This window comes from Echeneis naucrates, chromosome 14, assembly GCF_900963305.1.
Source record: "Echeneis naucrates chromosome 14, fEcheNa1.1, whole genome shotgun sequence".
Taxonomy (NCBI): Eukaryota; Metazoa; Chordata; class Actinopteri; order Carangiformes; family Echeneidae; genus Echeneis; species Echeneis naucrates.
The window spans coordinates 18,251,071-18,277,226 of record NC_042524.1 but is presented as its reverse complement, the minus strand read 5'-3'; the positions used below and the strand labels follow the sequence as shown (position 1 = coordinate 18,277,226).

Below are 26,156 nucleotides of genomic sequence, written 5' to 3'. Positions count from 1 at the left end.
CAGAATTATTTATTTTTATTTTAACTGGTACCATGCACTTGTTAGTTGTGAGTTATGCTTGTGGGAGTCAATGTGATATGAAGTCATTACTCTAAAAACTGGATGCACATCCTTTTAAATAGCTGTAATACAAAGTCTAATTATTCCCACCATGGATGGCTGGTTTGGAAGTGATGATTTCATACCCCACTGGCTTCCAGTGGCTCTGCTTATAAATGCTAATTTTTCTCTCCGACTCTTTCTGTATTCAGAATGTGGTCAGTCATTGTTTGTGAAAAGTATCCAAACCCTTAATATTCCACGTTAAAATGAGGTCTGATGTTGCTGCTTTGTCATGTTGTCCCATGAACCCAACACACTGCAAAATATTCACACAAATACAAATCTAATACAAACACACACCTGCCATCCCCAAACATAGAATATTACATTTTAACTGGGAATCTATAGGCAAGAGGATGTGCACAAGGATTATGTTCTATTGTAAAGAGTCACTGGAACTACAGGTACTGTATGCACACACGCTATAAATTGCTTCCACACAAACATGTCTCACTCTGTCTTTGATAGATGGTTGTCTAAGGAGTGAGCTGTGTGTGTATAGATTTTAAGTATTGAATTTGAGAAAGATGATTTCAATAAAATCTGTATCTCTGAATTTGAAGGTTTGATCTGATGTGATACAATTTTTATGCACAAAAAAACAATGTGCTCATGAGTGTCACTGGATGTCTGCCGCCATGCCAAGGTCAGGTGTATCCTCAAAGTGGACTTGATAATCTCCCTCTTGCTCCTCAAACACAATCACCTTGGGCAGAGAAAAAGTGAGAGACAGTGAGTCTATAGAGACTTGCAGTGCTCAAACAATGTAATTCGGTCAAAACACTTGAAGGAACTTGATGCCGGGCTAAAATTGAAAGTTTAATGTAAATATATCTTCTCAATAGATAAGAAAACAATTCAGGGCATTTCAGGTGTTGCTTTGTTCACAGACGTACCTGGTTAATTCCACTGTTGACAAAGGGACCGGGGAGGTAGAGAGTCTGCTGGGGGCCAATGGACCAGTAACGGCCCAGATTCAGCCCATTGATGAAAATGACACCTTTCGCCCAGCCCTGAGGACACAAAGACAATTTAAGTGTGAAAATATTTCTCCCAAAAAACACACAAAAAAAAAACCCTTCACCATGCAAGAAATATGTGTTGTGATACACTTACTGGCAACTTCACAAATGTGTCACTTGGATACCCGTATGCAAACATCCTTCCCATGAAAAATCCAGGGTAGCTGGGAGTGTCAGGAAGACTTTTCCATGGTGCCTGATAAAGACTGAAAATGAGGCATCCACTTCAATATCACCATTACAGCAAAATGAAAGTGATATGTAGCGTGTTAATCTAATAAAATTTACAAACCTATCAATAAAGCTCGGCTTCATATCCAGGCTGTATATTATAAAATCCCGCATGGGGATATTGTTTAAGAAAATGTCTCCCACAAGGCCTGAAAGAGTACAAATCAAAATTGTCTTGTACACAACACACTGAGTGCCTCAGTGATTTAATAGCATGCAATCCAAATGAACTCCATATTGTATGTCAGTCACCTTTATGTTGTTTGTCAAGGTCCCTTCCCTGGTGAACTCGTCCACAATTTTCCACCAGTAAACTCAGAGTACGTCGTCCCTGGAGGGAATAGTTGCTCATATGTCTTTTGTGAGTTTTAACAGCACCCATCACATTCAGGCACTCAGAATGGTATTTATTGGACATTTGCCTTTGTCATCCAGCTTGATGCCGTACCTTTCCATCAGGAACGGCCAGCTCCACGCGCTGGCGCTTGAAAAGGCCAATGTAGATTCTGTCTACAAACACCTAGGAAGAAAAATTTGGCAATAAAATCAATTGTTTTATGCTGCAGAGCATATAAACTTTGCCTGACTCAAATGAAGTACCTCAGATATTCAGACATCCCAGATTGCTTTGGGTTGGCCAAAAAAAAGCACAGTCTTCTGCACAACTTTATTTATCCTTCACGCGCTGTATGATCTGAAATGCACAGTGGGCACACTGGCTATCTGGAATGGCTGCATTGTTTTTTGTCAGAACTGAATTGGGTCATTTATCAGTGGATTTAAATGATGCTGGTGTATGGATTTCATTACCTTTGGCTGGCTGGCCTCCCATTATTTTATTCTAAACTAAACGAACAAGCTGCCGGCTCGAGCTTCATATTATGTGCATTGACATCTAATCATCTACTGTAAATCTCAAAGAAAGCTTTTCCATTTCTGGGTCGTGGGGTGGTATTGGAGCCAATCCCAGCTCACACTGGGTGAGGGTGGGGTACAGGTCACCAGTCCATCACAGGGCCAACACACAGAGACAGGCAGAGACCAACAACCACTCACACTCACACCTACGGACAATTTAGAGTCACCAATTAACCCAAACATGATGTCTTTGGACGGTGGGAGGAAACCTACGCAGACATGGGGAGAACATGCAAATTCCACACAAAGAAGCCGCAGGCTGGGAACCGAAACCACCACCTTATGATTGTGAGACAACTGCACTAACCATTATGCCACCATGCTGTCAGTAAGATCAAGCATGACAGTGAGGACTCACCAGGGCTCGGTCTCTGACATTGTCTCTAGATTTCAATAATCCTCCACTGGTGATGGTAGTCTCATATAGTGTGTATCCATAGGACTGTCCATTCCCATAGTTCACAGGTAGATTCTCCATGTTTACTGGTTTGGGTGACTTAAATGGCTGCAGAGAAAATTAATATTAATTAATATATTTTGATCTACATCTGTAATGAAAAGAATAGTTGTTTTTGTTCATGTAAGATAATATAATTCTTCTTGTTACTGCAATTTTACCAATTATTCTTATTATTTTAATGTTATATCATACTCCCTCAGTGAAGCTCAGTGCATCCCATAAGGACAGGTGCTGGTACATGATGACCGATTCATAAACCTCCCTGTAATGCAGGGCTGGCATGTCAGGGAAACTCTGGCCTCCTGCACAGAGACAAGATCAGCCCAACCGTAACAGAATCATGGAAGTAAGAGAATCATGTGATTCTCATCAATGTGATGAGCCAAACTTACTGTTGTGGCGAGAAAACAGATCTCTGAGGAGATGGTATTTGGGAGTGTAGTCCCCAGCTTCAGACAGGGGTGCATCGTAATCTGCAGAACATAATGCAACCCATTATCTAGCATGCATTGCCACCTGCTGGGTGTTAAGGGAAATACTTCTCTTAGCACTAGGCCCAAGTGCTGACTTGGTTCATCATTCCAATAAAATCTTGTAAAATTAGCATTAAGGGCCCCACTAATTTGTTTGTGACAAAGCGCATAACGAAGAGGAACCAACCGTGACTGGTAACCAGTCCTCTGTAGGAAGGATCAGCGAGTGCTCCACTCATGAAGCCAAAGCTGGAGCCTCCATGGAACATATAGAGGTTGATGGACATGCCTCTCCTTAGGATTTCCCTCACTGTGGATACCATATCTGTCAACATGTAAAAAAAAAAAAAAAAAACTGACTCCAAAACACACAGCTACCTGCAATCAGAATAAAGCCATTGCATCATGTTAGCGAAACAGTTTTGACTGCTGACTTCCAACTCAGGTTTACACTGATTCATTCAAAAGTCAGTCAGGCATGACTTTTAACATTTGCATTGCTTTGACATTGTTTGCATGTAGTGGTAGGAAATATTTAAGACAAATGAGACAGACAGAAATAATTTGTTTACAAGAGCTGACAGTGACTTCAGATCAAATGCTGCTGGGTAAGGTAAAAATGAATACTTTGTCAAGAGAAGTCACAAAGGGTCTGCTAGTATGAAGAGTGTAAGAAAAGTGGGGTAAAGTAGCTTGGTTCAGGTGCAGAGATACAGGTTATTGTATCTCTGCATATATAACTTCATCTCCAGAAGGTAGCTTTTGATGTTGCAGATGTTGTGTTTAAATCTACTATATTTTCTCTGCATAAATAACTAAACCAAGTGAGGCATTCATTATTATTATTATTTACAATAATTTCATGTTCTTGATGTTCAAAGATAAGCTCAAATGAGCCCTCTGTACTGATCAGCAAAGATCTGACATCTATTGAAAACATGGATGTGTCAAATCCAAATCAAAAGCATTTCTGACATTTACCTAATTAAGTACCAAATATGACCCAGATAGCAGGAGACATATAAGGGTTTATCCTGAGTTACTGAATATAAACTAATTTCACCGATTTAAAACAAGAAACAGAGAAGGGTTTGTTTCATCTACTAATCCATAAAACTACCCTCTGGAGGAAGCACATGGTGGAGGTCACCCCACACATCATACCAGCCGGTCCAGTAGTCCGTCACGATGGAGGGGCTGTTGGGCTGAAAAACAGGAAATACTAGTTAACAAAATGAGAACATAACTCACTAATTTCTGATTGTCTACTCCTCCATTTAACATCCCGGGTGTTTGGAAATGACATTGGCATGCAGAGAAAAGCGAGGTACACACCTGGATAGCGTTTAAATCCTGGATGTCTCTCTGATTTACCTTTTGCAGCTTGGCTGATCTGATGGCTATAAGATACAAAGTCAGCTCCATGAGTGTGTTATTGTGTATGTTTGTGTGTGTTAATAATAATAATACACTGTACCTCCTTCTACACCCCCTGACCTCAATGTGTTGTGGTTGTCTGATGTGAGCAAGAGCTCATTGATCCCTCTGGACTGTAGAGCCTTTCAAAATTAAGAAGAATGTCAAGTCTCAGACTATGCCCACCATCAGACCGATCAGTTCTATTAATATCTAGTTTATGCGTTGTTTTATGCATTGAATTCTAAATAAGCTAATTTGTCACAGACCTCTTTAATAAAAAGCATGTAACTTCCATCCTTGGCATAGGATCCATATTCATTTTCAACCTGCACTGCAATGATGGGACCTCCTTTCTTGAACTAAAACACACAAGCGATCGCAATAACGCCACAAATCAAATGAACTGGAGCTGCAGTACACTTGTCTTCACTGTCCATGGTAAAAAAAAGAAAAAGAAATGACCTGCAGTGGAACCAATTTTGGTATAAGTTTGTCAAAATATATGTTGACGGCCTGAGTGAAGCCTGTGTAAGTGGTCCTCAGTCTCATGCTGCTATCACGGAGAAGCCAGCTGCAAAGAGACAGAAAACAAATGCCGAGTTTTGACTAAGGCTGCAGAGCTACAAGAACAATGGAGCCATAGTCAATCTAACATGGTGCACAAACCACATAACTGGTCAAGTCCTCTCTTTCAGCAGGATGTGAATTTCTTGCCCTATTTGTAAGAAAATGTGGTACATTGTGCTACAGGTCAAGTAGCTGTTGGGCTAAAGCCACTTTAAACTTAATTCTATTTATTCCAGGGCACATATCGGGCAGAGCTCACCCAACTAAACTTTTTGTTTAAATCTGTAATATGCTTTCATACATACACATGACATGTTTGCTTATATCATGACACGCAACAACGATTCCCAAACCAGAATTAAACCATAGCCTATATGGGTCCAGGATTTTTTTTATGTTTCACTAATAGTTGTGTGCAAAGGAAACTGGCACCACCTTGGCAATCCTCCCAGGTCGAGCTCTGAAGAGATGTAAGGACCTGGACGTAAAATCACCCACAGTCCCAGTTCAGCAGCAAGGTTGAGATAGGCTCTGAAACCAACCAAGACAGAAAGAAGGGTATTCATCAGATTTATATATAGAAAAACACAAAGTTTAGATTCTGCGTTCAATCTCATATCTCAGTGTTTGAGGAGTGTGAAATGTGCCTGGCAACAGCACCAGTAGGCAAAAGCCTCATATCCTTCTTCACTTATCGTCATTGTGTGGTTAATTGCTTGATAGGTTGCTGTTGTTGTGGAGATGCCCCTGTTGTCAGGTGAGACTATAGCTTCTAGCCTCTCCCCTGAGCACTGAAGAAAGGGAGAGTATTCCCAACGCACCTCAGAGCTGGGAACATTGTGAGTGCAGCTGTTGTCATGTGCAGGATAGATGTCTATAACAGCACAATGAAATCCTCTCAGCAACGTAAGGCACTTCATTTAGAAGCAGCAACAATAGAAAAAGACATTTAGAAGACAGCAACAGTAAAACAGAAAGAATGAAAAGGAATGACAACAAGAGAGTGTAAGAAACATTCGAGAATTCATTTGTCATTTGTCAAGTGGTCATTTGTGCATTAATGATAGTATGGAGTACTCTCCCAGGGTATGGCACAGAAGGAACAATTTTGTATTCAGGTCAGATTCAAACTGCTCCTCACTCTAAATCCAGCTGCGTGTGGAAGATGAACAGCCCTCTCTCTGGTTGGTGCAGACTCCATGGCACATACCTACAATGAGGTTATTTTTGTTAACATTCAGAAGGTGACTAGAATTATGACACACAATGTATGCATGGTAATCTCCCTACGTAGTGAGTGTGTTGATGCCACAGGCCTTCATCTTCATCAGGCGGTCCCTCCAGTATGCTCTTGGCACACGGAAATAGTGGATGGATCCCCCAATAAGCTGGAAGGGCTCTCCCTCCAGGGTCAACTGGGACGAGTTGGCGCTCAGGCCCACCTTCCTGCTCATTCTCTGTCCCCCAGCCTGCATGCTGAAAGAGGAGTTGTGGTTTATTTGCGTTACAGTCAAAGTAGTCTGATTTCATTCTGTGTTAATTGACAACATAACTTCCTTGATAAATATTTTTCAAACCACTTTTGTTGGCAAACAGCACAAACATGTTAGAATTTAGAAAAACGTCACAATAACAATAACAGCCTTTATGTTATGCTGTATATAAACTCATTTTAAAAATGTGCCAAAGGCAAATCTGATATCCGAAAGAATGAGGTACAGAGTTAAATGGTTGCACTTTATTATGTCCTGAATATCAGCTTTAGATCCACACTCGAACCTTTTGGAGCTGCATAGTTTACAGTATTAGTAATTCATAGTATGAAATTACACATTAATTGTGAAGTCATATTCTTACATCGACAAAAACTAAACAGACCATTTATTCACAGTAAAGTGAGACATTAACAGTAACTGTGACTTACCTCAGATATCTGTACATGATGAACCCAACAACACACATACAGATAAGTGCATATTTCCTTCTGTGGGCTTTACTTATCCTCAGGACAACCATGGATGGTGTTTGACATGGACAGCAGTCTGTTGAAGCACAGTAGCAGTGGTTGAACACAGATAAAAGCAGAATGCAGGAGTTACTCAAGCACCACCCAGTAGGAGTGCCCCTGCTGAGCCTCGGAAATCTAACAAACCTCACACACTGGGTTTGAAAGCATTGTCACTTCTCAGTTTGGCTGCACTTATACTGGTAAGGTAGCTACATCCTATGACATTATACCCCTAATATTAATTTTTTAAGTAAAAACCTAAACATTTAAACTTTACTGTTGCATCAAAATGAAAGATTCATCCAAATATAAACACAGTCATGAAAATACTGTGGCATTTTTTTGAATGTCTTATTTTGAAATTATTCAGCAACATCAAGAATGACGACAAAGATTGCTGTGTATTATGAAGTTTAATTTGTTATATGTGATAAACCTGCAAGCATGCAGCACAGCAGGAGTGATACATTGATATACATACCCACAACCAAAACCAAATTATTCTCTTAATGAGAAGTAATATTTAAAATGATGATAATGTTACATTACCATTAAACATGAAACTAATGCTGGTCATATAAATAATCTAATCTCTCATAGGTGGACTCCAGGGAAGAAAATACAGTAGCTTTATAGGGCAAACATTACTGATGGAATAATACAATGTGAAAATGAAATATGGTAGGACAAAACAAAGTATGGCTGCACAGTGGCATATAGTGGTTAGCGCTGTAGCACTGTCGGTCTGAGTGTGAGTGTGAGTGGTTGTTGGTCTCTGTCTGTCTCTGTGTGTTGGCCCTGTGATGGACTGGTGACCTGTCCAGGGTGTACTCCGCCCTCACCCAGTGTGAGCTGGGGTTGGCTCCAGCACCTAGAAACGGATTACACAATATGTACATCATCCACCATGAGTGGTGGAATGCATTGCTCAATTTCTGTATTCTCAACTTCAACAGTCCTGTATTTTATGTAACTGATTATGATTATGAGTATAATATTTTGATACCAGCTTACGATGTATTTCATCAGGACACAGCCACCAGGGAAGGAGGTGTAGCTATATGTGTTAAGGACCACTTGCACTGCTCTGTTGCTCTTTCAAGTCAGTCCATAACAAATTTGAGTTTGTGGTGTTCTCAAAAAGTTTCTCTCTCACTGTTGCTGTCTGTTATAGAGCACCCTCTGCCTAGCATTTAATGAACTCCTTGTACCATATATTTCCTCTCAATTTATTCTTCTAAGCAATCTAAAGTGGGATATGATCGAACCCCCAGAAACAGTTTTGGGGCAATTTGATTCTCTAAACTTTTCCCAAATTATTCCAGAGTCTACTAGACCCAATCCCAAATTTCCTTCCCCTTCAACGCTGATTGACATCATTCTTACTAACACTCTATGCACTTATCAATCAGGAGTCTTCAACCAAGTGAGTGTCACTGTGCCATTTCATGCGTTTGCTCTGGCCCTTCGGTGAAATGCCTGCCAATAATTGTGACCAAGCGTTCTTTGAAGAACTCTGACATGGAGGGCTTTCTTTATGATGTTACAGCGGTGTCTTGGCACAGAGTCAATGCTATCCCTTCCTTAGATGATAAATGGTCTAATTTCAAAAATACATTCACCTCAATCATTGATAAGAATGCCCCTCTGAAATGAGTCAGGACCAAGAATCATTCCAGTCCTTGGTTGAGTTGGCAAAGCTTATCCATCAAAAAAACAGCCTTTGGCGGAAAGCCTGTTCCTCCCAATCTCCTGTTGAATGGCTTACCTGCAGGCAATACAGGAATAAAACCTCTCAAGCAATCAGGGAAGTCAAATTCCCCTACCTCAAGCACAAACTCACCACGTGGGGTTCTGAAGCAAGGGACGTTTTGGAAAACAGTCAAGTCGAAGGAATCCACCCATCAAAATCTGTGGTATTCAAAAATGCTGTTATCACTGATTAGCCTTGCATGGCCTCACTCCCCAACCATCACTTTGTTAACTCAGCCGAGGCCTTCGGTCCTCCAGACCCCGTTATGATCTCCTGTGTTATTCAGCCCTGAAGTGCAGGACAACTTCATAAAGTTGGATCCCAATAAATCTGCAGATCCCACTGTGTGGTGCTTCCACATCTGAAGAGAAATTAAGTCAAATGTCTTTAAGTTTTGATGGTTTCCATTAATGTGAGGAGGAAAACATTTTTACAAAAGATTCTTTGTAAAGACCCGTGAGATATCACAACATCATGAACAAGTCACTTGACAAAAATGGATCCATTCATTCAGGGCCAAACAAACCCATATGGATTATCCAAACATAAATGTGGCTGTGTTGAGAATCTGTGGAGGTTTTACTCTGGTTAAACAGAACTGTGGTGATAGTTGTCTACATATGCAGTTCTATGGATTAGAGATACAACGAGATGTCAATTTGTCAATAACGAACCAGCAACTAAACTGATGATCAAATGGTTTGATGCATTCAATTTTTAAACAGTGGCCCTTCATTTTGGGCCATATTCTGATTATTGCAGGATTTGGACACTTGGACACACAAAACAGGCCATTTTATCTTGATCTTGACTCTGAAAATTTTTGTCAGTTCTTCTTCTTACTATTTTTTCCGTTATTTTCTGGAGAAAAATATATAAACAAAAATATTAGACTGGTAATGAAACCAATCTTTAGACTGTAGATTATCTTATCATTAAAGGGTTTAAAAACAATAACAATATATTCTCGGCTGAATGAATATTTGATCGTATTCAGAAATAAATGTGTGCATTTTCCCGCCACTGTTCAAACAGGAAACTTTAAACTAATATCATTATGATGAACCCTCCCTCAGTCTCAAACTCGGTGGACTACACTTCCCGTGTCCCTTAGCGGTCGGAGTTTGCGCAATATGTAGTCCACGGCCCTGACTGCAAGTGGTGCTTAGTGTTGTTGTTGTGGCATTAAAGGCGACTAAAGGAAACAATTAAAGACGTTATTACAACGCTGAGCCTGTCGCATGAGGTAAGAAAGACCGTGTGACTAACTGTGAGCTCTGTCTCCCACTTTAGCCGCTGCTTTCATCGTTGTCTCCACTGAAAAGACAATACTTAGATTAGTTGTTGAATGTTAGCTAGCAGCATATACAGACAAGCTAGCAGAGCAGAAACGAAGACATGCACAGTCAGTCCTTAGCAGACCAGAGACGTCGTGTTGACCACACAAACTACACAGAGGCTGTCTACATGTCACACTGTTAAGAGTTTTCATCAGGCCGGACAAAGCCGGCTAACACTATCCGCTGTCAGCTATCTGAGCTAACACACTGACTCAGCTTGCTAACGCTAACTTAGATAAACTGTCACCAGAAGACTCCTGTTGGAAATCCGCTTCTCTTTCACCTTGTTATAAAACCACTGTAACAAACCAGAGCCGAAGCTGCTGCTGTAAAACATCAGCATGTAAACAAACCCATGGGTCGACTGTGAACCACAGACAGGACAATCGGAGCATTGAATAAACAAACAGTAGCTGTGCTTCATGCATTTTACTGAGCTCATGTAATCAGATCGTGTTCGACTGAGCTCTTCGCTGTTTGTGAAGTTGGTAACTAGTTTGTGTACAGGCACTGTTTTGGACTATCTGCAGCACAAAGACAAAGGAAGGCTTATCCTTAAAGCAGTAGGGGACGTTAGTAATCACTGGCAAACTTTTTTTTAAATCAATGATGGGCTGGCGAAGATGTTTTTATAACATTAGAAGAGAACCATATGGCTCCCAGATATGGCACATATTTAATGATACGCTACTAAGCTCAGAGACACTGAGCCAGCCAGCCTGTCTGCCTGTCTCTCTCTCTCTCTCTGTCTGCCTGTCTCTCTCTCTCTCTCTCTCTCTCTCTCTCTCTCTCTCTCTCTCTCTCTCTCTCTCTCTCTCTCTCTCTCTCTCTCTCTCTCTCTCTCTCTCTCTCTCCCTCTCCCTCCCTCCCTCCCTCCCTCGCTCTACCCAACCAGTCGAGGCCCGGTTCTGCCTGAGGTTTTTGCTTCTTAAATGGAGTTTTTCCTTTCCACTGATGCCAAGTGCTTGCTCATCAGGGAATCTGTTGAGTCTCTTTAAATCATTGTATAAAGAGTTTGGTCTAGACCAGCTCTATATGTGAAGTGCCTTGATGTAACTTTGTTATGATTTGCTGCTATATAAATAAATTTGATCTGATTTGATTTGAGCTCTTTCACATTGAACTGTTTCAGTGGCAGAATGTTTTTCATCATGTTCTGTATGCAGCCTCTATTGTTCTTTAAGTAAAATCACAGCAACAAAGCACTTTGTATCCTTATGAATGTACTTGAAAAACAGTCACATTTTTAACCACTTATCCCATTTGAGACCCATGTCTCAAATCACTCAGCGGTCTAAGCCACTCATAAAGGGCTAATTTTCTGAACAAATAAAAACACATAAATGTTACTTGCATAATTGCAGTTACCGTTTATACTAATACTATGTATTACTATTTACTGCAAGTACATTCAATCCAAAATAGGCTGTTAGCAACTGTGTCACTCAGCATACCACTAATTGTAAGATCATTGCTAGAAGAATGTCAACCATCAGCCCTTGTCCTCACTTTGCCTCTTCTACTTGTGTGGTTGCAGGTTCCTGGGTGAGCCCCTCCCTGCCATGAGAGCTGACCACCAGGTCACCAGCCCCCCCCGCTTCTGCAGTTGATGGATCTGCAGCTGGTCCAGAGATGACAGACAGCGTCAGGGCCTTCCTCCGCAATGTTGCGACGGTCAGTGCGCATGCACGCACACACACACACACACACACACACACACACAATTACATGGTACTTGACGCAGTGATCTGTGAAACCGATTCATGCAGTCATACGAATAGATTCATTTAGCCTGCTTTTTAAATACCAGCAATATAAACTCACTAACTTAATTTAGTACAGTAGTATTATGAATGGGTTGGTCTAACTATAATAGCACTTTTCAATACACTGCAATACACCGTTTTTTAGAAATATCATGTTTCTGATTGTGTCAATAAAAACTGAAAATGCTTTATCTTTATAAAATTACAATTCATTGCATTCAGATCATTACATTGTTAGAAAATATTATGAAGCTTATGAAGATGTGGCCAATTAAGAGGGCTGTGAGTGTAACAGTTTTGGTTGATTGTCATTTGGCCAAGCAAATTTATTCATTCTAATAGTCAAAAAACATGTAGCATATCTCTAGAGCACAAAATAACCCCCACCTGCATGTTAAAAAGCCATCTCACACTGTAACTATGAGGTAAATATCTTCCTTCTAGGGAAATTATAGGCAAGGCAAGTTTATTTATAGAGCACAATATGTACCCACGGTAATTCAACATGCTTTACAGATACAGAAAAAATTAAAGAAGGCAGATAGAATAATTGCATAAATCATAACATAATAATAATTGAATGAATTAAAAGCTAAAAAAAAAAGCACAGATAAAATACTTTCAGTTGTCATATGCACGCCTAAATGGAACTGTTTTCAGTCTTCTGAAAGACTATTCCAGACAGCAGCATAAAACTGGAATGCAGCCTCACCATGTTTAGTCCTGACTCTGGGTACCACCAGCAGACCACTCCCCGAGGTTTTCAGAGCCCGAGAGGGTTCATTTGACTCAAGCATGTCAGAGATGTACTTTGGTGCTAGACCATGAAGAGACTTGTACACAAGCAGCAGCAACAGCAAACTGTTTTAAAGTCTATTCTCTGAGCGACAGGAAGCCAGTGCAGAGACCTGAGCACTGGACTAATACGGTCATATATTTCCTGGTTCTAGTCAGGACTCGTGCTGCAGCATTCTGGGTGTACTGCAGCTGTCTTACAGCTCATTTCCAGAGTCCAGTGAGCAGGCCATTACAGTAGTCTAACCTGCCGGAGACAAACGCATGGATTATGCTCTCCAAGTCTGGTTTAGACACTATTCCTTTGATTCTGGAAATGTTTTTTAGATGATATAAAGCTGTTGATGTTATTGATTTAATATGGCTGTTAAAATTCAAGTCTGAGTCTAAAATTACCCCCAGATTTCTAACCTGATTTTTAGATCTTAGAGAGAGAGTCTTGAGGTGACAGATAACTCTTTTTCTTTGTTTCGTTGGGCCACAGACAATGACTTCAGTTTTGTCTGAGTTTAACTAAACTTAAACATAAAGCACTGTTCAAAAATCTCTTCAAAAAGGCTGAACGGAGAGAATATGACCACATACATAGGTTTGAAATATTTCATGCTCAACAAGCACTGGAAGAGACGTGGAGTCCTCAATACCGAGGCCATTTGACAATTTAGTAGACCTAGTGTATTTTCTCGGTTTTGCTGGCTGTCTAGGGGATCAAGGACTCCATATTGGGGATTGGGACAATCTCCAAGCTGGATGCCCGCATCCAGCAGAAAAGGGAAGAGCAGCGGAGGAGAAGGGCCAGTGGGGCCCTGGCACAGAGAAGGGCCCAGAGTGAGGAGCGTAAACCAGACAAGTAAGTTAAGCATAAAAATCTGAATAGTTTGGTTGCATTTCTTCTTTCATAGTTGTTGCTGTGTTACAATATTCTGACTCTGACTCTGATAAAGAAATTATCATTGATAAGTGTAATGTCTTTTCAAACATCATTATAATTCATGCCATTGCCTGGTTTCTTCTGAAAAACAACCCTAATCATAACTCCTCCAAGACAGCTTCACAATTTCACTAAGATTAGCCTTTCAGATTTTTTTCCTAGTAAACCTTTCACTAATACATCAGAATTGTAAAAGGTTATGTCCACCAATCTTAATGTGGCTTTCATGACTAACATCACTCTCATGGTTGGAACTTGGTGTGAACCATTTCCAAAAAGCTTTCTTTTTTTTCTTCTGTCTTGTAAACAAGATCATTTTTTTTGGTTTGTGAAAAACTAACCATATAATAAAGCCACTCTCTTCCTCGAATATTCTATAGCCAGTGTGATTATGCATTTTCTGTTTCAGTGAACCCAAAGTAGCCAGTAGGATTTTTCAGTGCTGTGCTTGGAATGGAGGAGTGTTCTGGGTAAGATACTTAACCTACTGTTATGGCAGAGTGGATTTTACAGCTGAAGATATGCACTTCACTGATGGTAGTTTGGCTAGCATTCATTTTTTTCTCATAAATGTCAACTGCAAAAATTATCTCAGATAACCAGCTCTGCTACACTTATCTTGTGTAACCTTCATGGCCTCTGTCTCAGTGGTGCTGTCTGTAGGTCTCCTAAAAATGACAGATCTGATTATATTGATTCAAAGCACCATAGAATTCTTTCAATTTTAAAGTGCTTGTTATGTGTTGAGGTAGATGTAATTTTCAGAAAACCCTATAGTGTGAGGAAGCACGAGTCAGTCATTTAAACCTCACTTCTTTATGAATTGAAGAGTAATGACATTTCATCTCCTCTCCAGCTCAGTCTGTTTCTCTTTTACCGGGTGTTTATCCCACTGCTGCAGACTCTCACTGCAAAAATCATTGGTATGTATAGTTGCTAGAAGTTCTGTGGAAGGTTGTCTGTCTTATGGCAAAACCAGTCAGGTAACAAGCTATCTTTCTTTTGCCCAGGTGACCCATCTCTCCATGGCAGTGTGTGGTCCTGGTTAGAATTCATCCTCACCTCCGTCTTCAGCGCACTCTGGGTTCTCCCTCTGTTTGTCCTCAGCAAGATAGTCAATGCCATATGGTTCCAGGTTAGGCCCTTGCACTGCTACGCTGTCATGATGTCATGACATAACCAGCACCATTTTTAAATCTACACACAAATCCCTCTACACAAACACAAAGTTGAATTAAAGGGACACACTTAACAGCTGCATAATATAGCATATTTTACAGATGATGCCACATTTGGGTTGCAATACAGAAGACACTGACAAAAAAGCCTACTTCTTTCAGGCTGATTCTGAAGCAGTAAAATTGCAAAAATTACTGTTTATACAATAGATAGAGAATCTTTTGTGGACCCTGTGGCTTCAGATATTTAACAGTAAAAGACCAACTTGGACTTAAATGGAAATACAATATGAAAGAGGCATCAATGGATGGACAGGGCTTTTATTATGAAGGACCTGCAGGTATACAGCATATTTTGAAGTAGTCAGAACAAATACTGTAGTTGCACCTAATTCAACTACAGCAGACATTTTTTTATCTCCTGTCATTTTACTATTATAAAGGCACCGATTGTTGTATTTGAAATCTCAGTTTTTATCATTTTCATGTTTACAGACACTATTGTCTGCTTCTGTGTTTCAGGATATTGCTGACCTAGCATTTGAAGTGTCTGGATGTAAAGCTCAGCCGTTCCCCAGCGTTAGTAAGATCATCGCAGATATGCTTTTCAACCTCCTCCTCCAGGCACTCTTCCTCATTCAGGTACAGCTTAAACACAGAGAAACTATACACAAGCTGATGTTGTGAAAATGTTGGGTGACTCTGTTAATCAGCTCTATAAAATCACACATTGCACACACCCAGAGCTACTTTGTCTGGCTCTCCTCACACTTCAATTCACTCACTTGTTCGATCTGTTAGAGTAAAATTGCTTTCATGCTTTATCAACGGCTCAAATTTTACCAAATATTTGGGCGGTGTGTAACCTGTTTAAACACTTTGCAGAGTGATCCACAAAGTCATGCTGTTCAAACATGCCCATTAGCAGCATCATCCCCAGCACTTTGATTTCCTGACTCCCAACTCAAAGATATCACTCTCTGGCATCACACATGATATTGTTTTTCTTCTGAGAAGTTGTTCCGGGAACTTGTGAAAAATTTCTTATTTATTTTTGAAGGCCCCTTGCACCACAAGTTCATCTGCTTTATTTTCTACACACAGATTAGACAAAATCTCTTCTCTGTAAACAAATGAGATGAGCAGATTGTCTAAAGCCTTGGTGAATATTATTGTGTTTTTGTGTTTCTCAAGGGTATGATTGTTAGCCTCTTCCCCATTGATGCCATTGGACAGATGGTCAGTCTCCTTCACATGTCTCTGCTTTATTCCCTCTACTGCTTTGAATATCGTTGGTTCAACCATGGTAAGATAGTTACCTTATATTTACAAATTATCTACACTTGGTGCAGAACTGAAAAATTTGTCTGTTTATATTTGTCCAAGGTATTGAGATGCACCAACGGCTGTCCAATATCGAGAGGAACTGGCCCTATTACTTTGGCTTTGGTTTACCAATGGCTCTGTTGACCGCCCTGCCCTCCTCATACATCATTAGGTAAAACTGCTGACAGGTTGTAGTACTTCTGTATACTTTAAGTTTAGGGCTTCTTGTTGTCGTTGAGTTCTCTTTGCATGTTCTTTAGACATCCCAGCACTTTGCAGTTGTCAAAAATATAAATTTTTTCCACATCTCTAATAGTGTTTGGAGCTGAAATCCCTTAGGTAGGCACTAGTGTTGCACCTTTAAAATCTTCTATCAAAAGTTTTTCAAGGTGGATTTGAACTTTTGAAATATGTCATATTGGACATTATTTTTAATTTAAGGATTGATTGAGTAAACTGATCACCAGCTTCATGAACTTGTACAAAGTTGCCCCAAAGTTATGTTTTACTCTCTGGTAAATAGATTTTTTATATATTTGATAATTCCTCCAGTAAATTTTTTTTTTGTCTTCCTTTTCTATCCAGTGGCTGCTTATTCTCCATCCTTTTCCCTCTGTTCATCATCAGTGCTAATGAGGCTAAGACACCGACAAAGCTGTAGTAAGTGCTTAGTAAAAACTTTTTTTCCTTTTAAATTGTTTGTATCAATGAATTGCTGATTACATCTCTGCTCTTTCAGCCACTTTCAGCTGCGACTCTTCTCTCTGGTTGTACTGATCAGCAACAAGCTGTTCCACAAGACAGTCCACTTGCAGTCCTCCCTAACGCTGTCCACCTCTTCAGAGAGGCTGTCCTCCCCTCACACTTCCCCAAGTCGCCAGAGACTCATGCCTACCCAGTGATGGATCCACTTGAAGGATAGATGTGATTCCAGCTGATGAGTGGCTTCACTCAGCGTGAAAAGTGAATCTTCCTAAAGGATTTCCCTTAATGAAGATGATATGTGGTTTAGAACAAAGGGTTTACATGTTTCTATCTGATATCTTTGGCCCTTTGTTTATTCTCTTGCAGAAAACCACCAGACACATTTTCAGTGTGACACAAAAATCGACTGCCCTGTGCCTCACTCTAAAAACACGTTATGTACTCAGCTCTTGACTTGTTTTCTTTTACGACTTTTTCGTTTGTTTGATTGTTTTGTTTTTTCTTTGTATAATGTGCCATTTGAGTGAATCTCCTTTAATAAATTACAGCACAAGAAATCACTTAGTTTAATATATTGAAGGAAATGTGTGACTAAAGGTTTTTTACTGTAAAGGGGCTTCTTCGCATTCAGGAGCGAAGCACAGTTCTTTCACCAAGTTGCAAGGCAAATTCCTTCCTCGCAGATTGAATGCTTATTTAGACATGAATCTGTTTCTCTGTCAAATTATTATATCCAACCAGTTCCATGAATGACCTCTCACAGTCCAAAGCCAGGATGTTAATGAGTTTGCAAATCAGTGCAGGAGCTGCTACAACATGGATCAATGACCTTCATCATGGGAACCAAATAACAAAGTCACTCTAGTTATGTGTTTGGTTGGTTGGTTTGTCATCCTGTGGCGTAATCTCACTCTACTGTCTGAGATGTACAGAATTTGCAAGTGACACCAGCGAAAGGAAAAGCTGCCTCAGTGTTTTCATTCTGAATTTATTCTGGGTATGTGAGATGACACTGCCAAAATGCTGCGTGTTTTGTTTATTTCACATTGACCACTACAATGCTAAGCTCTGTAATAAAGGAAGGAGCCCCGTAGTTTTTAATGAGTGATCAGCCTAACCTGCTTGCTCTAGTATGCTCCCTGCCCCAAGAGACCTGAAGCTACTATTACTGGTCCCTAAAGATCATTGGCTGTTTGCTTTTTGTGCTGTACATAGTGTTAATACATGCTGAATGTTCAACCAGAACCCCACCACCACACAGCCACCCAGTCACTGAGCTCTCATTCACTCACCAGAGGGGAAGGACTTCAATTTTAAAACGGTGTTCATGCAGACTGACATTTGTGAGTGAGGTTTTGTAAAAGTAATGCGTTTGATTTCAATAAAATTGGTCCTTATTCAATATTTTGATTAATGTGTTCAGGTTTTTTCTACAGTTTATATAACATTATGACATGGCAGGAAACTAATGGCTGTGCAATCAGTACCATTCTCTCTAAAATATTGGAGGGGTGGGGAATGTATGTTACAGTGTGTAATGCATGTATATGCTGACAGTGAGGCAGTCACTTGAGAAAGCTTGCACTGTCATCACAGTTTGACTGACTTTAGGGAAAGACGGAAACTCACAGGGAGAATGACAGTTATAACATGTCATACCACAGAACTATCTGTGACTGTCATATATCTTGGCGCAATTTGGGACATCTTCCTGCCATTGTGGTGGTGAACCAACAGGGGGCGAAACGTGGCCTTTTTTCACTAAGGACACGTCACTACACTGCTTCCACAAAGCATGGTCTCAAGTTTGAAAGACATCCGAACGACCAATCAGATTAAAGTATATTTACTATTGACTGACACTCAACCAATAAACCCGTAGAGCTGCGCGGCGGGGGCGGGATGAGGAAACCGTGAAGGTTGTGTGTGAAAAGTGTATGAGTAACAGGAGCGGAGCGGGTGAGTCTGAACATTAATGAATAAACTTTTGCGTTCATTTAGGAGCTCTGATTTTTATTACTGAATGTTGTCATGTTGCCATATGTGAAGGTGGTATTTTCAAAATAAGATCGAGAGCTAGGTTGTTCATTTTACGTCAGTTAGCAAGTTAGCCTCCCTAGCTACTCACAGTCTTCTTAGCTGGATGGAGGCAGCATCAGCACTAGTCGGCCTGATGCTGAGCAGCTATGCGATATTGTCTAATCTGGAACAAATTGTGTGTTCGTTTTTAACGCGCACAACGTAGAAATGTTGCAGCTATCGGTAGTTGCCAGCGGTTTCTTGCTGTGTGGTGTTGGGAAGCTGTGAAGCTTTAAGCGCTTCCATGGCTCGCTCTGATGCTGCTGCCCTCCCAGTTAGCGTCAAAAGAGAGCTCTGCTGAGCCTGATGGTTTGTGTTTTCACTTTGCAAAAGAACTTGTCAATGCCAAATCTGAAGAAGGCACCCATGAGTACCTGCAGAAGTTTTCCACAGTGGGCGCTTCCTGGTTCCTGACGCCACATCTTAGTGCGTGGCCTTATCCGGTTGGCTGGACATGGAAGTTCACTCCTGCAAGATTTGAAGACTTTGATTGTTCTTATCAATATGTAACTTTTTTTAAAAAAGATATTGGAAGCGTTTTTCTTTTTTTAATCTTCTTTTTTTTTCTGAAAGTGAAGAACATCTCAATCAGTGGTGGACCACATATGCCTGTGCTGTGCTTTTCTCCAGTGTTTCAGTGTTTGTCTTCCTCCCTCAGGTAGTAAGGTGAGCTGTCCCTAACCTCGCCAAAATGACCAAGCTGGGCTTCCTGCGTCTGTCCTATGAGAAGCAGGACACTCTGCTGAAGCTGCTCATCCTGTCTATGGCTGCTGTCCTCTGTGAGTCCCAATCTTCCTGCACACACCACTGCTGTTTCCCTATTAGTCATAAATAAATAAAGCATCTGGATTGAGTGTGTGCTTTTCTTTTCTTCAGCATTCTCCACCAGACTCTTTTCTGTCCTGAGGTTTGAAAGTGTCATCCATGAGTTCGATCCGTAAGTGTTACTTGTATCATGGTTATCTCTGAGGATTGTTTGATGTTTCTGCCTAAAGTAATGTCTCTGTCTATCCTTTCCCTCAGGTACTTTAACTACCGCACCACCCGCTTCCTGGCAGAAGAAGGATTTTATAAGTTTCATAACTGGTTTGATGACAGGGCATGGTATCCTCTGGGCAGGATCATTGGTGGCACCATATATCCAGGTACAAATCAAATTAAATCACCAAAGAACAGTATAAGAAAACAATTACAAGTTCAAACTTGTTTGATATAAAAGTTCAAGTCTTGTATGAGATTCAGAAAGGAGATGTGAATGAGCCTCATGTGTTGAGTCTGCTTTTATTGCAGCGCTTACCTGAACATGTAATATAATGTCTCCCTTTCTCTTCCTTCGTCAGGACTGATGATTACATCTGCTGTCCTGTACCACGTCCTACATTTTTTTCACATCACCATTGACATCCGAAATGTCTGTGTTTTCCTGGCTCCCTTGTTCTCGTCCTTCACTGCCATTGTCACCTACCACTTCACAAAGGAGCTGAAGGTAAAGCACTGACATGTCACTTAATATCACACACTCGCACAAGAAAAAGATATTAAAAAGATATTAAATTTGAAAATGACTTGGGTCATAAAAATGGTCGTCATCAAAGCAGCAGATGTAGAAATGTGCACCCCACCAATACTGGGATGGACCAACTTAAAAAAATATTGGCTCATACAATTTGCATAATTTTCAATAGGTTTATTTTCTCTGATTTAGAAATGTACTTTACTACATAGGATGAGTGGCGATAATTGGAGAGTTGAACTGATAATGTGAAAAATCCCTACTATGGCCTCACTGGAATGTATATATGTACAACTCACTTCAACTGAACAGCCAGTGTCTCCATAGGATGCAGGTGCTGGGCTACTGGCTGCTGCCATGATTGCAGTGGTGCCCGGGTATATCTCTCGTTCTGTTGCTGGCTCCTATGATAACGAAGGTATGTGCATGTCGTGCATTGTTATCAAATTGTTATTTAGGCAAAGTATCTTAACAAGATCGTTAATGAAATCCCTCTACTGTTTATTTAGGTATTGCCATCTTCTGCATGCTGTTAACCTACTACATGTGGATAAAAGCTGTTAAAACAGGCTCAGTTTACTGGTCGTCTATGTGTGCACTGGCCTACTTCTATATGGTGAGTAGATCTACAAAACCCTACAGGTTTAACCGAAGGAATTCGTTGTTGATTACACAGGTCAAGACAAGATGTGTTTGTGTATGTAGGTTTCCTCCTGGGGTGGCTACGTGTTCCTGATCAACCTCATCCCCCTCCACGTCCTGGTGCTGATGCTTACAGGCCGATTCTCTCATCGCATATATGTAGCTTACTGCACAGTGTACTGTCTGGGCACCATCCTCTCCATGCAGATCTCTTTCGTTGGTTTCCAGGTAAGGTGAAATTATTGCAGTAGTACTCAGGCTCTTGTGCCTTGGCTTGAAGGTCCAAGGCTGGAATTTACAAAGACATGCCATCATCTATGGCAGGGGTCGGCAACCCGTGGCTCCCTGTGGCTTTGAGAAAATAATGTGAATAAATAGTTTAATTTAAATACATTTTATTCTATTTAGTTTTTTATTTTTTTTTTATGTAATAGTTATAATTCCAGAGATTTAGGTGATCTTGCAACATCGAAATAAAACTTTTTTTTTTTTTTCTTTCAATACGAAGAAAACCCTTTTCATGTCTCTGTTCTACTTTTCTTAACCAGCCAGTGCAGTCGTCGGAGCACATGGCAGCCTTCGGTATGTTTGGTTTGTGCCAGATTCATGCCTTTGTGGACTACCTGCGCAGCAAACTCAACGCTCAGCAGTTTGAAGTTTTGTTCAAGAGCGTTATCTCCCTGGTGGGCTTCATCCTGCTTTCTGTGGGAGCTGTGCTCATGCTTACTGGTGAGTATATTTTTATTTATAAATATATATATATGTATATACACACACTTAGCCCTGCTTCATTTGCTTCTGAATTTCATTCTTCTGCTTTGGAATGACCTAAACTGTTATTCCTTTAGGTAAGATCTCTCCCTGGACCGGCCGTTTCTACTCCCTGCTCGACCCCTCATATGCCAAGAACAACATCCCAATCATCGCCTCTGTCTCTGAGCACCAGCCCACCACCTGGTCCTCATACTACTTCGATCTCCAGCTGCTTGTCTTCATGTTCCCAGGTTAGTGCACACAGTAGCAAAGGGCTTATACTGTATGATCACTGCTATACTTACTGTCATGTTACCCTGTATAACAGTTGGGTGATTTCTGACAGATACCTTTCCTTTCCTTACAGTTGGTCTCTACTATTGTTTCAACAACCTGTCGGATGCTAGGATCTTCATCATCATGTATGGCGTTACCAGCATGTACTTCTCAGCTGTCATGGTACGTCTTGTACAGAGCCACAGATAGGTGAAAGGAAAGGACTCATTTATTTTAAACTGTGACTGTACGCCATCTTTAAATGTTTTGTTTGTATCGTCAGGTGCGTCTAATGCTGGTGCTGGCTCCAGTTATGTGCATCCTGTCAGGCATTGGTGTGTCCCAGGTGCTGACCACGTACATGAAGAATCTGGATGTGAGCCGGCAAGACAAGAAGAACAAGAAGCAGCAGGACTCCACCTACCCCATCAAAAACGAAGTAAGCAATTGGCACACTGGTTCAAGGGGCTGGTTCATCAGAGGGGGTTGTTTTGTACATTGTGCACATGAATTGACAGGTAACCTCAATCTGGTTAAGCATCATCATTGTAATCCAGCTGGGTACACAATAATTAACACTAATGAAGGTACAAAGCCAGTTTAAAGAGCTCTGCCAATTCAAGATAATCCAGTCCTGGTTAAACACATCTTGATATTCGTTCTTTTTTTTTTTTATAGTCGATATTAAGTTGTTTGTCCTCAGGCCTTTTTGAAAATTGATTTTGAAAAGTGTTGTATGAAAATTACATGCTGTCTTTTAGACTATTAAGTTATTATCTTAACAACCTTGAATATTTTATTTCTGTGTAAATTTTGCAGTCCTTCTCTTTTACTTGTTTCTTTCTATTTATTGCTGCTTCATATTTCTACTCCAATTCAGAAGCATATTTTGAACTTTTCACTCCCCTAAATTTATTTGATAGCTAAAGATAATCAAGATGCACAAGATATGTTTTATTTCATTAGGCAGACTAAAAGCTGATATACAGAAGGTTAAAAACCTGATCATCTGTTGTTCACCCACCAGGTTGCCAGTGGGATGATTCTGGTTATGGCCTTCTTCCTTATCACATACACGTTCCACTCCACCTGGGTGACCAGCGAAGCCTACTCCTCTCCCTCAATTGTCTTGTCAGCCCGTGGAGGTGATGGCAGCCGGATCATCTTCGATGACTTCAGAGAGGCGTATTACTGGCTCCGCCACAACACCCCAGAGGTCAGTCCTAACCAGAGACTTAAAGAAAATGTCAGCTGTTGAAGCGGGAAATGGCGTTATCTGACATCATACATTTGACTGTGTTTCCAGGATGCCAAAGTGATGTCATGGTGGGATTATGGTTATCAGATAACTGCCATGGCTAATCGAACCATTCTGGTGGATAACAACACATGGAACAACACTCATATCTCACGAGTTGGACAGGTGAGCTGGGTTCATCCAGGTCTGTCATGTTGCATAAAGTGTTGCTGTGTTGACCAGGGCTGCTGTTTGTCCTGTAGGCCATGGCATCCACAGAAGAGCGAGCCTATGAGATCATGAGGGAGCTGGATGTCAGTTATGTCCTAGTCATCTTCGGGGGACTGACGGGTTATTCCTCAGATGGTATGTACCGAGACTCAGTCCATCAGAGTCAATGAAGCACCTATGGCATGGACACACTCATTCCAGCTACCACATTTTATCAGACACCAGCGGATGTGATGTGATTTCTTCCTATTAATGGAAATGTTGTTCAGGAAAATCATCCAATTTTCCCCCCCTATTTCTTAAGTTTACTGTGTTTTTACACTCCCAGCTGGAATCCTGTCAACAGCAGCTGTTTTTCAGTAAAGTTTCTTTAGTGCAAATTAATTTGTCTGACCTCATTCCTTCTCAAAGGGTTTTTTCTGAATACCTGTGTAATAGTCTCTGTCTACTACAGACATCAATAAGTTTCTGTGGATGGTCCGAATTGGAGGAAGCACAGACACAGGCAAACACATCAAGGAGCACGACTACTACACTCCCACTGGAGAGTTCAGAGTGGACCGTGAGGGCTCACCTGTCCTGCTCAACTGCCTCATGTACAAGATGTGCTACTACCGCTTCGGCCAGGTCTACACAGAGGCCAGTGAGTGAACCCCCTGATGCCCCGTCTCATCAGTTTCTCATCATGCATTAGCCACTTAGTTCCACGTGTAAATATAGACAATCGAGTTTGGGCTGATCACAATGTGCTGTATTTTAATCACAATTATAAAAAACTGTTGACCAAAACCAGGCATGAGGGCAAACATCTAGAGGAGCCAAAACCTATAGAGATCAGCTGTACTGCCAGCAAACACTGGAGTGATGCATTAAGATACATTTTGTTGTCTTCTTTTTTTCCATTCCCTACAGAACGCCCACCTGGTTATGACCGAGTGAGGAATGCTGAGATTGGGAACAAAGACTTTGAACTGGATGTGTTGGAGGAGGCCTACACAACAGAGCATTGGCTGGTTAGGATATACAAGGTAAAGCATCTTGTACAGAAGTTAATACACCAGAGTTAATGAAGAGAACAATGCAAAGAATCAAAAATATAACATAATGTGATTATTTCAGATCAGCTACATTCTAAATCAGAAATAAAGGTGTCTATGCCTCCACACTGTGAGGGTTCAGTTTCTCCACAGAAACATGCACCATCACATACTGAAAGGACTGTTGTTGTTGTTGTTTTTGTTGTTATTACTATTATTAGTGGTGGTGGTAGTAGTAGTATTGGTAGTGGTGGTGGTGGCAGTAGATGTGACAGAAGGAAATGGACACAACATGATGGATTATATAATAAATTAATTAATTGATAAATCGATGGACACCACCTCTATCTGTAAATGCTTGACATTGCTTCAATTAAGCTAAACTGGTTAATGATCTCAGGGTCTGAACTGTTAGATGTTGCTGCTTTCCAAAGTAACTTACATTTTCATCGAATGATTATCTCAAGGTTTTGAAGTTCTAGTTAGAGGCCAAATAAATTGGGGTTAAATAAACAGATAATCTGGTTATGGTTATGTAGGAATGAAAACAATAGCTGCAGCATTGACTGGAAAGCATTCAAAACAGAGCAAATTAAATTTGTGATCTGAGGATTGTCAGATCACATGAAATCAAGTCATGAAATTTGATTTGTCAGCCGTGCTATGCAATTATACATTCACAAGCTCAGTATGAGCTCAGCATGTACAGATGCATTTCAACTGAACTGTCTAACCTTGTCCTATGTTTCATCTTCTAGGTGAAAGACCTGGACAACCGGGGTCTTTCAAGAACATAAAACCCTTAGCTGACAGTGAAAACAGCCTTTTACAGCACTGAACACCTTCCCCTGTGGTCTGCAGATGAGTGGGAAAAGAGTAGTTTTTATACTTTTTGTTTTGGGGGAAGACAATTGCATCAGAGATTTTTTTTTTTTTTTTTTTGTGAATGATTTTCTTTCTTTTCTTTTTTTATTTTGTCATAATGAAAACGCCTCATCTGGGATCAGAGGAAGCTGGTGTCACAATATCCAGTCTGATGTCATGAGTTTGCCGGTCAAAAGAAAGCAGCGTTCTTTTATGAACACTTTGGATTTTTACAATGTGGTCAATTAAAGTTGGGTTAAACATGAAATAGTTATGTCTTTTGTCGCCTCTCAGCAAGCACACTGAATAAACACACAGCAACAGAAAAAAATGGTAACTTGCAAACACGCAAGTCAACATTGTTACTTTTTTTTTTATTTATAGGATCTACTATTTAAATCCCATGCAGCATTATTAATTTTGGGTTAGAATTGGTAATACGGTAAGTGTTGGAAGATACTCAGGTACATGTCACCCTAACTTACTGGTTGTTCAACATCATACAGTATGTATGTCCTTATTTAAGTGGT

At 40.6% G+C, this 26,156-nt stretch overlaps 3 protein-coding genes across 4 annotated transcripts; 2 read left to right on the top strand and 1 right to left on the bottom strand.

Moving 5' to 3' along the window:
- Window position 1: 1 nt before the first annotated feature.
- LOC115054004 (beta-galactosidase-1-like protein 2) lies at window positions 2-7,240 on the bottom strand. The gene is made up of 19 exons (XM_029518955.1): window positions 7,117-7,240; window positions 6,483-6,668; window positions 6,334-6,402; window positions 5,628-5,723; window positions 5,088-5,196; window positions 4,892-4,984; window positions 4,684-4,765; window positions 4,542-4,606; window positions 4,327-4,411; window positions 3,394-3,531; window positions 3,126-3,206; window positions 2,926-3,035; window positions 2,632-2,778; window positions 1,804-1,875; window positions 1,608-1,686; window positions 1,417-1,504; window positions 1,219-1,330; window positions 999-1,115; window positions 2-808 (listed from the first exon to the last, which is right to left on the bottom strand). The coding sequence occupies exons 1-19, from the start codon at window positions 7,206-7,208 to the stop codon at window positions 722-724; spliced, it is 1,908 nt and encodes a 635-aa protein (XP_029374815.1). The 5' UTR covers window positions 7,209-7,240; the 3' UTR covers window positions 2-721.
- Window positions 7,241-10,078: 2,838 nt separating this feature from the next.
- ei24 (EI24 autophagy associated transmembrane protein) lies at window positions 10,079-18,390 on the top strand. The gene is made up of 11 exons (XM_029519299.1): window positions 10,079-10,199; window positions 11,831-11,967; window positions 13,559-13,704; window positions 14,195-14,255; window positions 14,642-14,708; window positions 14,796-14,920; window positions 15,486-15,605; window positions 16,158-16,269; window positions 16,350-16,461; window positions 16,875-16,949; window positions 17,029-18,390. The coding sequence occupies exons 2-11, from the start codon at window positions 11,926-11,928 to the stop codon at window positions 17,189-17,191; spliced, it is 1,023 nt and encodes a 340-aa protein (XP_029375159.1). The 5' UTR covers window positions 10,079-10,199; window positions 11,831-11,925; the 3' UTR covers window positions 17,192-18,390.
- Window positions 18,391-18,900: 510 nt separating this feature from the next.
- stt3a (STT3 oligosaccharyltransferase complex catalytic subunit A) lies at window positions 18,901-26,083 on the top strand. Of its 2 annotated transcripts, none has more exons than XM_029518837.1 (18): window positions 18,901-18,953; window positions 19,732-19,852; window positions 19,950-20,010; window positions 20,097-20,218; window positions 20,414-20,559; window positions 20,914-21,004; window positions 21,096-21,202; window positions 21,292-21,456; window positions 21,777-21,957; window positions 22,077-22,232; window positions 22,349-22,440; window positions 22,541-22,696; window positions 23,285-23,473; window positions 23,564-23,680; window positions 23,758-23,860; window positions 24,180-24,368; window positions 24,638-24,753; window positions 25,521-26,082. In XM_029518837.1, the coding sequence occupies exons 2-18, from the start codon at window positions 19,765-19,767 to the stop codon at window positions 25,557-25,559; spliced, it is 2,118 nt and encodes a 705-aa protein (XP_029374697.1). In that variant the 5' UTR covers window positions 18,901-18,953; window positions 19,732-19,764; the 3' UTR covers window positions 25,560-26,082. The 2 variants fall into 2 exon arrangements, with proteins under 2 accessions (XP_029374697.1, XP_029374698.1); XM_029518838.1 differs by having other exon boundaries at window positions 18,927-18,953; window positions 19,736-19,852; window positions 25,521-26,083.
- Window positions 26,084-26,156: the final 73 nt, after the last annotated feature.